The sequence below is a fragment of the Entelurus aequoreus genome, linkage group LG12 (genome assembly GCF_033978785.1).
Source record: "Entelurus aequoreus isolate RoL-2023_Sb linkage group LG12, RoL_Eaeq_v1.1, whole genome shotgun sequence".
Taxonomy (NCBI): Eukaryota; Metazoa; Chordata; class Actinopteri; order Syngnathiformes; family Syngnathidae; genus Entelurus; species Entelurus aequoreus.
Genome location: NC_084742.1, coordinates 6,191,076 through 6,204,188, shown reverse-complemented (window position 1 = coordinate 6,204,188; position 13,113 = coordinate 6,191,076). Strand labels below are relative to the sequence as shown.

The window sequence follows — 13,113 nt, the reverse complement described above, 5'->3', positions numbered from 1 at the left end:
TTGATGAGCTTCAATGCGACTGTAATTGTGTTTTTACATGGACCATTCTGAATCTCTCTGTAAGGTGCAGGTACATCCATTGTGCTTTTTCTTTTCCCCCTTGTTGATGTGCTCTAATATTCCACAAACATAGCTCAAGTCAGGAGGTAAAACTGCAACAATGATGCACTTTCAAGAAGCAATCGAGCCATCTGCACGGTGATAGAGCCGTATTTGTTTTCCCTAGTTAAACCCTTTCTCCGTCTCGATCCATACGCATCCGGCCTGAGGGCAAGAGGGAGGAGGATCAATAGGATCTATTTATGGAACATTTATGGAGGGCTTCTGGTTTTTTACTGCCCTGTCTGACGACATTGCTGGCTGGACTCAACGGGCCACACAACAGCGGGTGTAATTCAGGGTATGTAGAACATGATGAATGAAAGGTGGTTGACATCAAATGAGTGGATAGCCGCCATCCAATTCAAGCTAACCCTGCCTCACCTCATCTTTGGCTTCTTCATCGACCTCGAACACGTGAGTGGCCAGCTTGTCCGCCTTGAGGCCTTTGCTTCAGAAAAACAAGGGAGACAAAGAGAGTTGCTCAGCAGGCATCCACAAATAATTGCTTTCTCCCACTGTGCAGTCTGCTCAATTGTGCATCGACTATATATTTTGGTAGCATTAACATACAATAATATATAATAAAAGAGTATTGGTACATGTATTTGTATCCAATTTATTCTACAGAACATGAGTTGAGGGACAGTAAGTGTAATTGTCCATAGTCATGCTTGCGTCTACTCCGTAAACAAAACCAATGCAGGCCAGCCTTTGGCTATAGTGATAGTGCCAAGAAGAAGTCAGAGCTTGAAAACCCTCTTCTGTTAAAATCTCCTGTTTGGAAACACTCGGCCTTTGTGGTGAAATAGATAAACAGAAAAAGTGGATAGTATGAAACCAGTGTGCCGGCATTGTTCAGTACTAAGGGTGTAACGATACGCCATGATCACAGTTTGATACATACTGGCCACGGTTTGGTTCATTTTGGAAAGTATAAGGGAACAAAAACAAAAAGTATAAAGGAACAAATAGCTTTTGTGTAAACCACTTTACTATTTTTAAAATATAACAAAAAATGCTAACTTAAACTATAGACAGAACAAAAAACCAAAAGGGTTTGTGCAATAAAAATTCAAAAACAAATCCAATACACTGTAGGTAAAACTATTTTCGACATAAATTATTATAAGTTGGGGACATCTCTGCGCTGCTGACTTGTCTCCATTCAAGATGATCCCCTGCTGGCCCCACTATGGACTGGACTCTCACACTATTAACTAGATCCACTTGACATCCATTGCACCGGTCGCCCAGGGGAGGGGGGGTTCCCACATCTGCGATCCCCTCCAAGGTTTCTCATTGTATCCCATTGGGTTGAGTTTTTTTCTTGCCCTGATGTGGGATTTGGGATGAGGATGTCGTTGTGGCTTGTGCAGCCCTTTGAGACACTTGTGATTAAGGTCTATAAAAATAAACTTTGATTAATTGATTGATTGATTGATTGATTGAATTTTATATAAGCTTTGTGATTATGGTGACAAAGCAAATTAGTGTAATATCTAATGATATATCAAATTGAGTTTAACATTTTATAAAAAGCTCAATGTTATACAGATGACTGCCTGCTCACCTTTTCTATGTTGTTATGACAAAATAAAGGCCTGGATGGCTCTTAAACTTTTAAATTTTAATGAAAAAAAAAGACTAAAAGTGGTGGTTTTTCATGGTATCACTGGGACCACACCTGTAGATATTGGTCCTTTGCTCAGTATATAAAACCAATAATAACAAATTTGGGAATAAAGATGCAGTCAGATTTGAAGCTAAACAGTCAGATGAAGGCTGCCGTAAAATCGAGCTTGGTCAAAATAAAACCAGTTCTCTTGCACAAGCACTTTGTAACAGTAATCCAGTAATGGATTACTGTAATACTTGACATTGGGGTTAGCAAGACGTCTACTGCACGTCTTCAGAGGGTGCAAAACACTGCTTTTTACAGGCACTAAAAATATCAGCACATTTCCCCCACTGTCTCTCCACTGGCTGCACGTACATTTTAGGATTAATTTTGAAATGATTGTATTTGTTTTTAATTTACTAAAATGGCTTTGCCCCACCCTACCTTTTTTTTTTTTTAGTTACATGCATCACCGCCATGTCACACTGAACCCAGTAAGATCCGCCCAAAACATCTGGTCTTACTCGCTAGCATTAGCTTCTTGCTAAAGATCGACACAACTTTGTTTTTCTGGATAGGGAAGGAATATAATAAGTGTGAAGAATAGTGCTGAGTGGGTCTTTTAGGAAAATAAAACTATGCAAAAAAAACTGCAACAGTAATAGTTTAAAGAATGCCATTTATTTGTCTTAGGAAATTAAGGTTTATAATTGGATTATTTTTATTTTATTTTATTTTTTCATTAAATCAACATAAAAAACACAAGATACACTTACAATTAGTGCACCAACCAAAAAACCCTCCCTCCCCCATTTACACTCATTCACACAAAAGGTTTGTTTCCTTCTGTTATTAATATTCTGGTTCCTACAATATATAACGATACAGTCTGCAAGGGATACAGTCCGTGAAGCACACATGATTGTGTGATTGTGTGTGCTGCTGGTCCACTAATAGTACTAACCTTTAACAGTTAATTTTACTCATTTTCATTAATTACTAGTTTCTATGTAACTTTTTTTTATTTTATTTTATTTTATTTTTCGTTCAAGAAAATGTTGTTTATTTATTTTATTTTTTCAAACTAAAGGACTTTATCTTCACCAGACCAGGTTGTCAATGAAATTAGATTGTTTAAAGAGTTCTTAAAACCAGGTCCAGTCCAGATTATGTCCAGGTCGGGCTCAGCAACACACCTTCATTTATGTACACTCAAAATTAGGGAACTAATTGGCTTCTTTGCTGTAAACTTTTTTTGTTAGTTTTTTTTTTAGAATTGGGGAATTACCTGACAACAGTTTGACATTTGTTTAATTTTTTTTTAAATTTAAATTTACACAAAAGCTAAGCAGTTTTGTGTCGCATTTTGTTCCCTTACAATACCCAAAATGAACCGAACCGTGACCTAAAAACCGAGGTACTTACCAAATCTTAATTATGGTGTACCTTGACACTCCTAGTACGTAGTATATATATTGTTCTAAAACCCAGAGGTATTCATTTAACTTAAATCTTAATGGGACTTTCTTGGGTAAATAAAAGTTAAAGAAAAAAAACATATATGATTATTCCTGCAGATGGAGTAATCATAGTTTTACACTGAGAGCTGTTTTTAATAATTGGATGACGTCATTTGGCTGCATGAACATGGTAAATGATGAGACAAAAAAGAGTGGTAAATGAAGTCAAATAGCTCTCAGCAGCGCAGTTCAACTCCGCTGCAAACTACAACAAAAATAATAAACACAACTTCCATCCTAACTTACCTCGGTAACATGCGGAAGTCGCCAGAATAAGGCTCATATTTGTAGTTGATGATGTGCCAGTCAGTGTTGTACATCTTGATGCACTGCCAGACACACAAAACAGACTTTAATAACAAGGTCTGTTCAAATTGCAGTCCTCTGACTGTGAGTCACAGGCCTGGACAAAGTTTGTTTCTGGAACATTGAATCCAACATTTCTGAACAGAGGATTTCCTTGCACATATTGCTTTTATTCAGTTTGGAAAAGAAAGATCAAGTAGGCCAGATTTAATGTTTTTTTTAGCAGAAGACAAGGGTACTCAAATCCATTAGGTTCACCACATACAGTATCTTAAACTCATCAATTACAAGCCAAAAGCTCCATTAACCTCCACTTGATGATCTTTAATTATCACACATTTCCTGAGTTAGTACCTCTTTGGCAAACAGACTCCTGGCATCCCGCTCAGCATTCTGGGGCACAGAGGGAACCACAGTTCTCCTCTGCCGGGATATATGGGACTCCTGCACGTGCACATATGCGCGTGCATGATGAGTGAGTGGAAAATAGAAGAGAGAAACATATGAGCTGTCACAGCATTGTCCTCCTCTGAGTAAATACAACCACATGTGTTGAGAGCAGAGGTGTCTGGCTGGGATGCTTTGGAGAACGCCTGACTCTTTTGGGTCAAAACTGTAAAAAATAAAACTGTATGTTTGAAGCAGAGCATTCCAGTGGTGTAAGGAAGAATACTTTCACGGTACTAAAGAGCGGATGCAGAACACTTTGCTTTAAGGGAAAACATTCCTTTTGCATTCATATGCAGCCAAATGTAATGTTATGTAATGCAATTTATCCGTTTTTTAAATAAAAAATTATTTCCCAACAAATTAAGGTAGCGTCAGTCTGTGTTACCGTATTGGTCCGAAAATAAATCAACACGCCCCTCATTATTCAATGGCTATAAATTTAGGAAGTCTTTTACAAAATCCGTTTTTTTAAAATATATTCTTATCCAAAATTTAAGACATTTAATATTATACAATAGTACCTCAACTTAAGAGTATTTTGAGATAAGAGCTGTCTCTCAGCTAATTGTTATGCTTTAAATTACAAGCAAAAACAAGCCTGCTCTCTATTAGTTGGCATAGTAAATGTCACATGTAACCCTGTAAGATCCACCCAAAACATCTGGTCTTACTCGCTAGTATCAGCTAATAGCTAGGGGGCACATTCAACAATATCGTGGTAACAATGACAACCGTGATAATTTCAATCACAAAACCTTCTACAGTGGACGCCAGAATGCAACCCAGCAAGGGCCTGTTGGTTTGTGTGCATAAACCTCAAGACCAAGAATAAAGGATGACCCGTCTTTTTCTGAATGTTTAAGGGGGAAACAAATATTGGTAAATACAGTTTTATGCTCAGGTCAATACATTACACGTATTAGCATTATCCCTGCCTGTCATTGACTGTCTCACTCAGCCAGATACCAACAATTAACAACATGAATACAACTAAAACAAGATCGTAGAAAACAAAACGTCACCGAAACATCGTCGACCGGACAGAGCAGCAGGTCTCGCTGGGGGTCACTGTGGATCTGAGCCTTTCTTTGGAACACCACCGCTTCGTAGTCCAGAGGCTCGATGATCTTGGGCTGCTCCTGAGGAAAGAGATGAGGGGGGATAAGCCATGTTACTTTTAGTGTGTATACCACTGATTCTCAAACTGTGGTACGTGAGCACCATCTAGTGTTATGCCAAAGAATCACTTCATTAAATATCCAAACACAGTGTTACTGTTCAAACGGTGTGTAATGTTACAGGGACCAACAATATTAAACACACTTTTTACGTAAAATCTCTGCCTTGTTTTTAATGAATATTTAGGCATACTATGCTACTATATTTTACTGTGGGTCATTATGATGGTACTGGTGGAGAAAAGTGTTTTCTGAGGTGGTACTTGGTGAAAAAAGTTTGAGAACCAAAGGTGTACTAAATCCTACAAGCCTGTTGGGTTATGATGCATACTGAAGACCAACAAAGCAAAGAATATTACATCCACCTTTAAAAACAACATCTGACACTGATCTGACCCAAAAGATGTTTTTAAAGGGGACTAACTCCAAAACGTCAGCGTGTAATGCCGAGCAGAAACACATGGAAAACCTGAGAGCAAACTCAATGGGAATGCCATTTTTTTAGGTTGTCTAGTCAAGATGAACGCTTCCTGTGAAGTCATCCTCTATAGCTTGAAACACTAAGAGCAGCTTACAGTTCTGTGACTTTAAACCAGGTTTGACCCGCGTCAACATGCAGCTTGTCCAGTCCACCACTAAATTACTGGGAGAGACACCTCCTTCATGGGTATCTTAGAAGAGTGTAACGCAGTGTTCATTTTGACAGAAAGTTTAAGTTTATTTTCAGTTAGTCTTTTGATAAAAAAATATTTTATTTTAGTCAAATTTTAGCCATGTAAATTGATTTGGTTTTAGTCTATGATATTTAAAACCATTTTAGTCAGTTAAAATTTTGTAAATTTAGTCAACTGACATAAATCGGAAATGATAAAACATCTTTGAAGTTTCGTTTAAAGCACCTTTATTTAGGCTACCTGCAGATAATTTGTTTAAGACAAAAGGAATTATGCAGTTGGTGATTTTTTGCTCCACATGTAAAAGTCAAATATCTTTCAAGTATTTTTTTGTAGTTCAGCTTCATAAAGATGTCTATAAGATTGTGTACTTTAGTTTTCTTTGTAACAGTCTGCTTTTGATCAATATCTGCACCATTTGAAAAAAAAAGCTGTCATCTTTAACAGTTGTGACAAATAATCCTATGCTGGTAACCATTTTGTCATGATTTGCTGTACAGTCACATTTAATTGTCACATAAAAGAATAGAAAATACAGTTTATTTACTTTGTTTGCTGTTCTTTGCTGTGTTCTGAGCTCCTCTGCAATTGTGATGTCAATATTATGTCAGAGCAACAACCATGTTTCCTAAAACATTCCATGTTTAATAACTTATATTTGCATTTCGTTTCTGTCTCGTTTTTTTTCCGTTGACTAAAATGTCAGTTAATTTCGTCTTTGTCTTAGTCATTGCGCATTTGTTTTTATTAGTTATCGACTTATTGTATTCAAAGGGAAATAGGTTGAAGATAACTAAGACGAAAATTATTAGTCAACAAAATTAGCACTGATGTAACGATAAATGCATTAACTATTAATTTACGGTACTTGCTAATTTACTATTATTGTCTGGTTACTTTCTGCTGTTACATTTTTCTATCGACACTTCTGTTAAAATGTAATAAGCACTTATTCTTCAGTTGTTTGGATACTTTAATTTAGTTTTGTGGGATAGGACAAATTTTTGTCTCGATCAGATACCAAGTAGTTACAGGGGCAGTATTGCTCAGACCAATGTTCATACTTAAAATTTTCAGGATTACATTTTTGATCACAACTGAAATTCAACAAAAACACAGGATGGCAGTGTAACAATATAAATTAATATTATAACTCGAATGATATCCTTATTCCCTTTTTACATACATTTATAATAAAGTCAATAGTGCAAAATAACTAAACAAAAGCTAAAACTTCTTTTGGCTCTTATTCCCTGAGTTTGTAAAAAATAACAAAAACTATTTTTTGACATTAAAAAACATTGATCTAATCACAATAGTACCAACAATATACTAATACTAAACTTGGTATCGTTGTTGTTGATATTTGTATCGTTCCGCCACCCCATTGATATTAAAGAGCTCTAGCTTAGCGGTTAGCTATGCTTTTTTGTATCCTCCTATGCAGTGTAATGTAGCATGCATAGCAATTACTTGTCCCCCAGTGATAATGTTCCATGTAAAAAAAACAGTATATTTCCCATAGGGGTGTAACGGTACGTGTATTTGTATTGAACCGTTTCGGTACGGGGGTTTGGTTCGGTTCGGAGGTGTACCGAACGAGTTTCCACACGAACATATTAAGCTAAGCTAAAGTCTTAACAAGCTGCTCCGCTTCCTTCTGCCTGTCTCTGTCAGTACACAGCACCCAGCATTGTCCCACCCACACAACCATCTGATTGGTTACATACAGAGCGGTAACAGCCAATCAGCAGTGCGTATTCAGAGCGGTAACAGCCAATCAGCAGTGCGTATTCAGACCGCATGTAGTCAGTGCTTAGCGTTTAGCAGGTAAGCATCAGGCAGCGGACTCTCCCCAAATTATAATAAACACCTCCCAGTCAACTACTAGTAACATCACTATGAGCCCGTTGACGTTCTAGAAATATAAACTGCAGCTCAGCTCGCTCGCAGTCCTGGCTTGAGGTGAAGGCTGATTCGGTTTTAGCGTAACGTTAGCTCATTTTGCGGCGTGTGTGTGTGTGTGTGCGTGCGTGCGTGCGTGCGTGTGTGTGTGTGTGTGTGTGTGTGTGTGTGTGTGTGTGTGTGTGTGTGTGTGTGTGTGTGTGTGTGTGTGTGTGTGTGTGTGTGTGTGTGTGTGTGTGTGTGTGTGTGTTACGGACAGCAAAGCCCTGTCTGTCTGTTGTTTCACTTGACCTTTTTCTGTGTTGATTGAGCTGTGTTGAAGCAGCAAAAAAGGACATTATATTAAATGAAGAGTTTCTGTCTCTGATAGTTGATATAATAATGTAACTGCATCATTAAGCCTACATGAACTCCATGGTGTTCAGGGATAAATAGTCTCTCCTATTGCTATTGTACTATTTTTTCAGCTATAGTTACATTAATCATTAGTAATGGAGCAGCCTAGTTTTGAATGGCAGGGTCCCTGCTATCACATGTTGATAAAAATATAACATTTGCATAATAAAAATCAACTACAGGCAGACCAAATGCTGTAATAAATTAAGCATGATGAGTTGACTTGAAACTGTTTAATGTTGCACTTTTTATATGTAGAAGAAAAGTTTTGTCATTTTATTTAATCTGAGCAACAATTTGAGGCAGTTTAATGTGGATTAACGTGGGCAGAATTATTATAGTGTTCCCAATGTTAAAAGGATAAAGCCATTGTTTACAAATTTGGTAAATAAATAACCAAAAAATTTATATTTTGTTGTTTTCTTACTGTACCAAAAATGAACCGAACCGTGACCTCTAAACCGAGGTACGTACCGAACCGAAATTTTTGTTTACCGTTACACCCTTAATTTCCCGCCATGGAGGTGAGGATTACTGATTTAGAAGCTGCACTGTGGAGACGCATTAGTTGCTGGCTCATTAACGAGGATGCTAAATTGCATTGAGGACGCCTTAGTTCGTTTGTCGCTGTCAAATTTGAGGGACACAGCTAGAATGTGTCATCAACATGCATTATCACGATATGACGATAGTATAAAAATTCTATCGTCGGCCAAATTTACATCGTCCATATCGCGCAATCCTTCTTCACATTGTTCAGTAAAGCTGGGGAACGCGGCTACAAGTTGGAATGTCAGCCATTACGTTTTACATTTTGTTCTCTTACTGTACCCAAAATGAACTGACCTGTGACCTTTAAACTACGATAAGTGCCAAAACACCCCTTGCATGTTTTTCCACCATCAGTTTGGTCGTCCCTTTTACTGTGAAACCCGAATACCATCGGCCACATGTGAGCAACATCTAAACTATCTTGTGGACGGCGCGCATGTTTGTAGGCCCAAAAGCGGCAGTTGTGCTTCCTGTCATGTGCAACAAGCTCAACCGCAGCGCTGCAAGTCACGAGCCAGCTTTGAGTAGCACCAGCAAGCCGGATCATGTTACGACAGAGGAGGGGTGAGGGCAAAGAGAAGAAACTTCTGCTTTTCTGTAAACGTAAAAACACACACAGGGAGCTTCAGAACACAATGTGGGTCAGACTGAGCCTGCAATGGACATCACACTCTGTCCTCCAAAAGACTAAAACAAGCTATGCTAATAATACTAACAACCCTGCAGAGTTTGGATGATGATGTTAGTGAGATTTCCAGAAGCACACGCCACATGTGCAGGCGACAACATGTGGACTTCATCAGCAGGTTAACTCCATCCGCACTATTAGGTGCTCCTCAGGGTGTCAGTATCTAAGCAACACAATTGCAGAAAAATCCCTATTTGTCTTTTCAGCAGCTGTTCATGCGTTCATGCTTTAGAAAATTCAACTGCAAATATGCTAGTAAATCCAAGGCCTAGACATGCAACTGGTGCATTCGAGTAAAGCAGCGGTACACAAAAGGACAACGATTAACACACAAGTCACAGGAAGTACGTTTGCACACATTCCTGAGGGAATTCCCTCAACTGTGCCTTTCAAAGAAAACTAACTCTAGTCAAGCAGCTGAAGAGGGAAACCAGCAACAAACGATTCAACGTTGTATGACGCAATCATTACACTCCTCTAGGTCAGTGTTTTTCAACCACTAGTGTGCCGTGAGATACAGTCTGGTGTGCCGTGGGAGATTATCTAAATTCACCTATTTGGGTTAAAAATATATTTTTGCAAACCAGTAATTATAGTCTGCAAATGATGTGTTGTTGTTGAGTGTCGGTGCTGTCTAAAGCTCAGCAGAGTCACTGTGTAATACTCTTCCATCTCAGTAGGTGGCAGCCGGTAGCTAATTGCTTTGTAGATGTCGGAAACAGCGGGAGGCAGTATGCAGGTAAAAAGGTGTCTAATGCTTAAACCAAAAATAAACAAAAGGTGAGTGCCCCTAAGAAAAAGCATTGAAGCTTAGGGAAGGCCATGCAGAACGAAACTAAAACTGAACTGGCTACAAAGTAAACAAAAACAGAATGCTGGACGACAGCAAAGACTTACTGCGGAGCAAAGACTTACTGCGGAGCAAAGACGGCGTCCACAATGTACATCCGAACATGATATGATAATCAACAATGTCCCCACAAAGAAGGATAAAAACAACTGAAATATTCTTGATTGCTAAAACAAAGTAGATGTAGGAAATATCGCTCAAAGGATGAAACTGCTACAGGAAAATACAAAAAAAAGAGGAAAAGCCACCAAAATAGCAGCGCAAGACAAGAAATAAAACACTACACACAGGAAAACAGCAAAAAACTCATACGGCGTGATGTGACAGGTGGTGACAGTACTATAGCCTTTGAGACAAAGGCTATAGTAATGCATGCTTGGTTATGGTTTAAAGCAGGGGTCACCAACCTTTTTGAAATCAAGAGCTACTTTTTGGGTACTGATTAATGCGAAGGGCTACCAGTTTGATACACACTTAAATAAATTGCCAGAAATAGCCAATTTGCTCAATTTACCTTTAACTCTATGTTATTATTAATAATTAATGATATTTATCTTTGCGGAAACACTGATCATCTTAATGATTTCTCACAATAAATATATATAGAAACAGATAAATATCAATATGCAACACTTTATTTTTATATTTTCTCTAAGTACACATTTTTCAAATTGAACATTTTCAAATGATCACTTCTAAGACAGTCTTGTGAAATCACAATATCCCATTTTAACTAGCTAGCCACTAACATTTAAAAAAAAATCATGAATTACTTTGCACCATGTTTGTACAAATAATAACTCATGTAAAATACAAAAGTCAACTCTCAAATTTTTAAATAAATCATGTCACACTTTGAACTGGACACCAAATCTGTTATCTGTTTCTTTGTCAGTTAGAGGGAAGCCTGGCATTGCATAGGTATATGTGTTTAAAAATCCTAAAATCATTTTTAAGGTTGTATTTTTTCTCTAAAATTGTCTTTCTGAAAGTTATAAGAAGCAAAGTAAAAAAATAAATGAATTTATTTAAACACGTGAAGACCAAGTCTTTAAAATATTTTCTTGGATTTTCAAATTCTATTTGAGTTTTGTCTCTCTTAGAATTAAAAATGTCGCGCAAAGCGAGACCAGCTTGCTAGTAAATAGATACAATTTTAAAAATAGAGGCAGCTCACTGGTAAGTGCTGCTATTTGAGCTATTTTTAGAACAGGCCAGCGGGCTACTCATCTGGTCCTTACGGGCTACCTGGTGCCCGCGGGCACCGCGTTGGTGACCCCTGGTTTAAAGTCATATCCAACAATTGCGACAACGACTTTTTACTGTCAACTGAGTTGTTTTTTTTTTGTGATTTCTGCTGGTGGTGTGCCTCCAAATTTTTTCAATGCAGAAAATGTGCCTTGGCTCAAAAAAGGTTGAAAAACACAGCTCTAAGTATAGTCACCGTGAAACTTTGAAATCTTACTTTGTCCCCGCCTGGCCATCTACAACACAGAAGACAAGAAAGTGCACTTTCAAGCCACTAAGAATGTCAAACATGTCATGTGGTGCTTTTGACACAGTGGAAAAATAAATCCACACCGCCACAATGCTGTGTCAGCAGGGTTCTCTGGTGCCTTTTTCGCCTCAAACCGCTGTGCCTAATCCTCTCATGACTGCACTCAGCTATGGAGCTGATATAACAGCAACAAAACGAATGAGGGCATGGACATTGCATTGGGCTTGATTGCACCAATGCTAGTTGATATTTATTTTCCTCCCCAGGGGGATGTCTATCAGACATGGGGAGGCAGTGAAAGCCATGCTTCAGCTGTCCCAACTGGAAGACAAAAGAAGGACTGTCCCTCACTTATCATGGCAGATCCCTTCGGGGAAACGAACGTCCATCCATCCATTTCCTACCGCTTGTCCCTTTCGGGGTCAAGGGGGGTGCTGGAGTTCAAAATGTAAATTGTGATACCTTCATGTTATGCTGTGCATTTGAACGCAACCTATTTCAGTGCGTTTGAAAAACATCAACCGAATTATGTTTTTCTGGCTTGTTTCGGTATGTTGTTCCAAAAAATGAAGCTCACCACCGGGTCCACGGTGCTCCTCACCGCCTCCGAGACGCTCTGTCTGACCTCCGCCGCCGTCCCGGGCTTGCTCAGTCTCTTGGTGAATTTCCGGACTTCCGACATCGTGTCCCCCAAAAAGGTCAAATGTTTGTGTTGGTAAAATTCCACAATCCCGGCGTGCATGTGTCCAGATGTGGTCCGTGTTTGGAAAGGGGGGTGGTAGGAGGACCAGCTATCCAGCGGTTTGACGTCGCGAGGAGGGGTGGCCACTTCCCGTGATGCTGATGAGAGGAAACCAAAGAGAGGAGACGAAGCAAGATGATTTTCTGACGCACATTTCCGGTTTCTGTGACGCAAACTTCCGGTTGGCCACAAGCGCCGTACACTTGCCGAATGTACTGGGATCCAATACAAGAGTTGTATCAAAAGGTCATGCTGGTGTGTGTTTTGTATTTGTGGTAAAAAAAAAAAATAATAATAATAATTTGTAAAAAAAACAAAAAAAGAACAAAATATTCATACAGAACTTTAAAAAAAAAAACTTCCATGAAAACGATCGTAGTCGGAAATTTACTAGAGTAACATAACTCTAACTTTGCTTTTAATGTGGATCCTAAATCTGGACCAGACAAAATACATTTATTTACCCTTGTGCTTGTTCTTATGCTGTCCTCAAGTGGAGAATATTGTGCATTACAGGTAATTCAAAGTATCATTTTACATTTTCACCATTGACCATTTCCTTTGTGCACTAAATCGGATTTTCTGCAGAATGCTGTGTGGAATGCATTCCTTATTTTATGCTTAAATCTACCAT

At 38.5% G+C, this 13,113-nt stretch overlaps 1 protein-coding gene across 2 annotated transcripts in view; it reads right to left on the bottom strand.

The window, feature by feature from the left end:
* The window catches only part of LOC133661396 (dedicator of cytokinesis protein 11-like), a 32,214-nt gene extending 19,616 nt beyond the window's left edge, over nucleotides 1–12,598 (bottom strand). For both annotated transcript variants that reach the window (XM_062064562.1, XM_062064563.1), the window contains exons 1-5: nucleotides 12,315–12,598; nucleotides 5,019–5,135; nucleotides 3,901–3,990; nucleotides 3,487–3,569; nucleotides 484–550 (exon numbers count right to left, since the gene is read on the bottom strand). In XM_062064562.1, the coding sequence (XP_061920546.1) occupies nucleotides 484–550; nucleotides 3,487–3,569; nucleotides 3,901–3,990; nucleotides 5,019–5,135; nucleotides 12,315–12,479 (522 nt within the window). In that variant the 5' untranslated portion in view covers nucleotides 12,480–12,598. The remainder of the gene's footprint in view (nucleotides 1–483; nucleotides 551–3,486; nucleotides 3,570–3,900; nucleotides 3,991–5,018; nucleotides 5,136–12,314) is intronic.
* Between the last annotated feature and the right edge of the window lie 515 nt (nucleotides 12,599–13,113).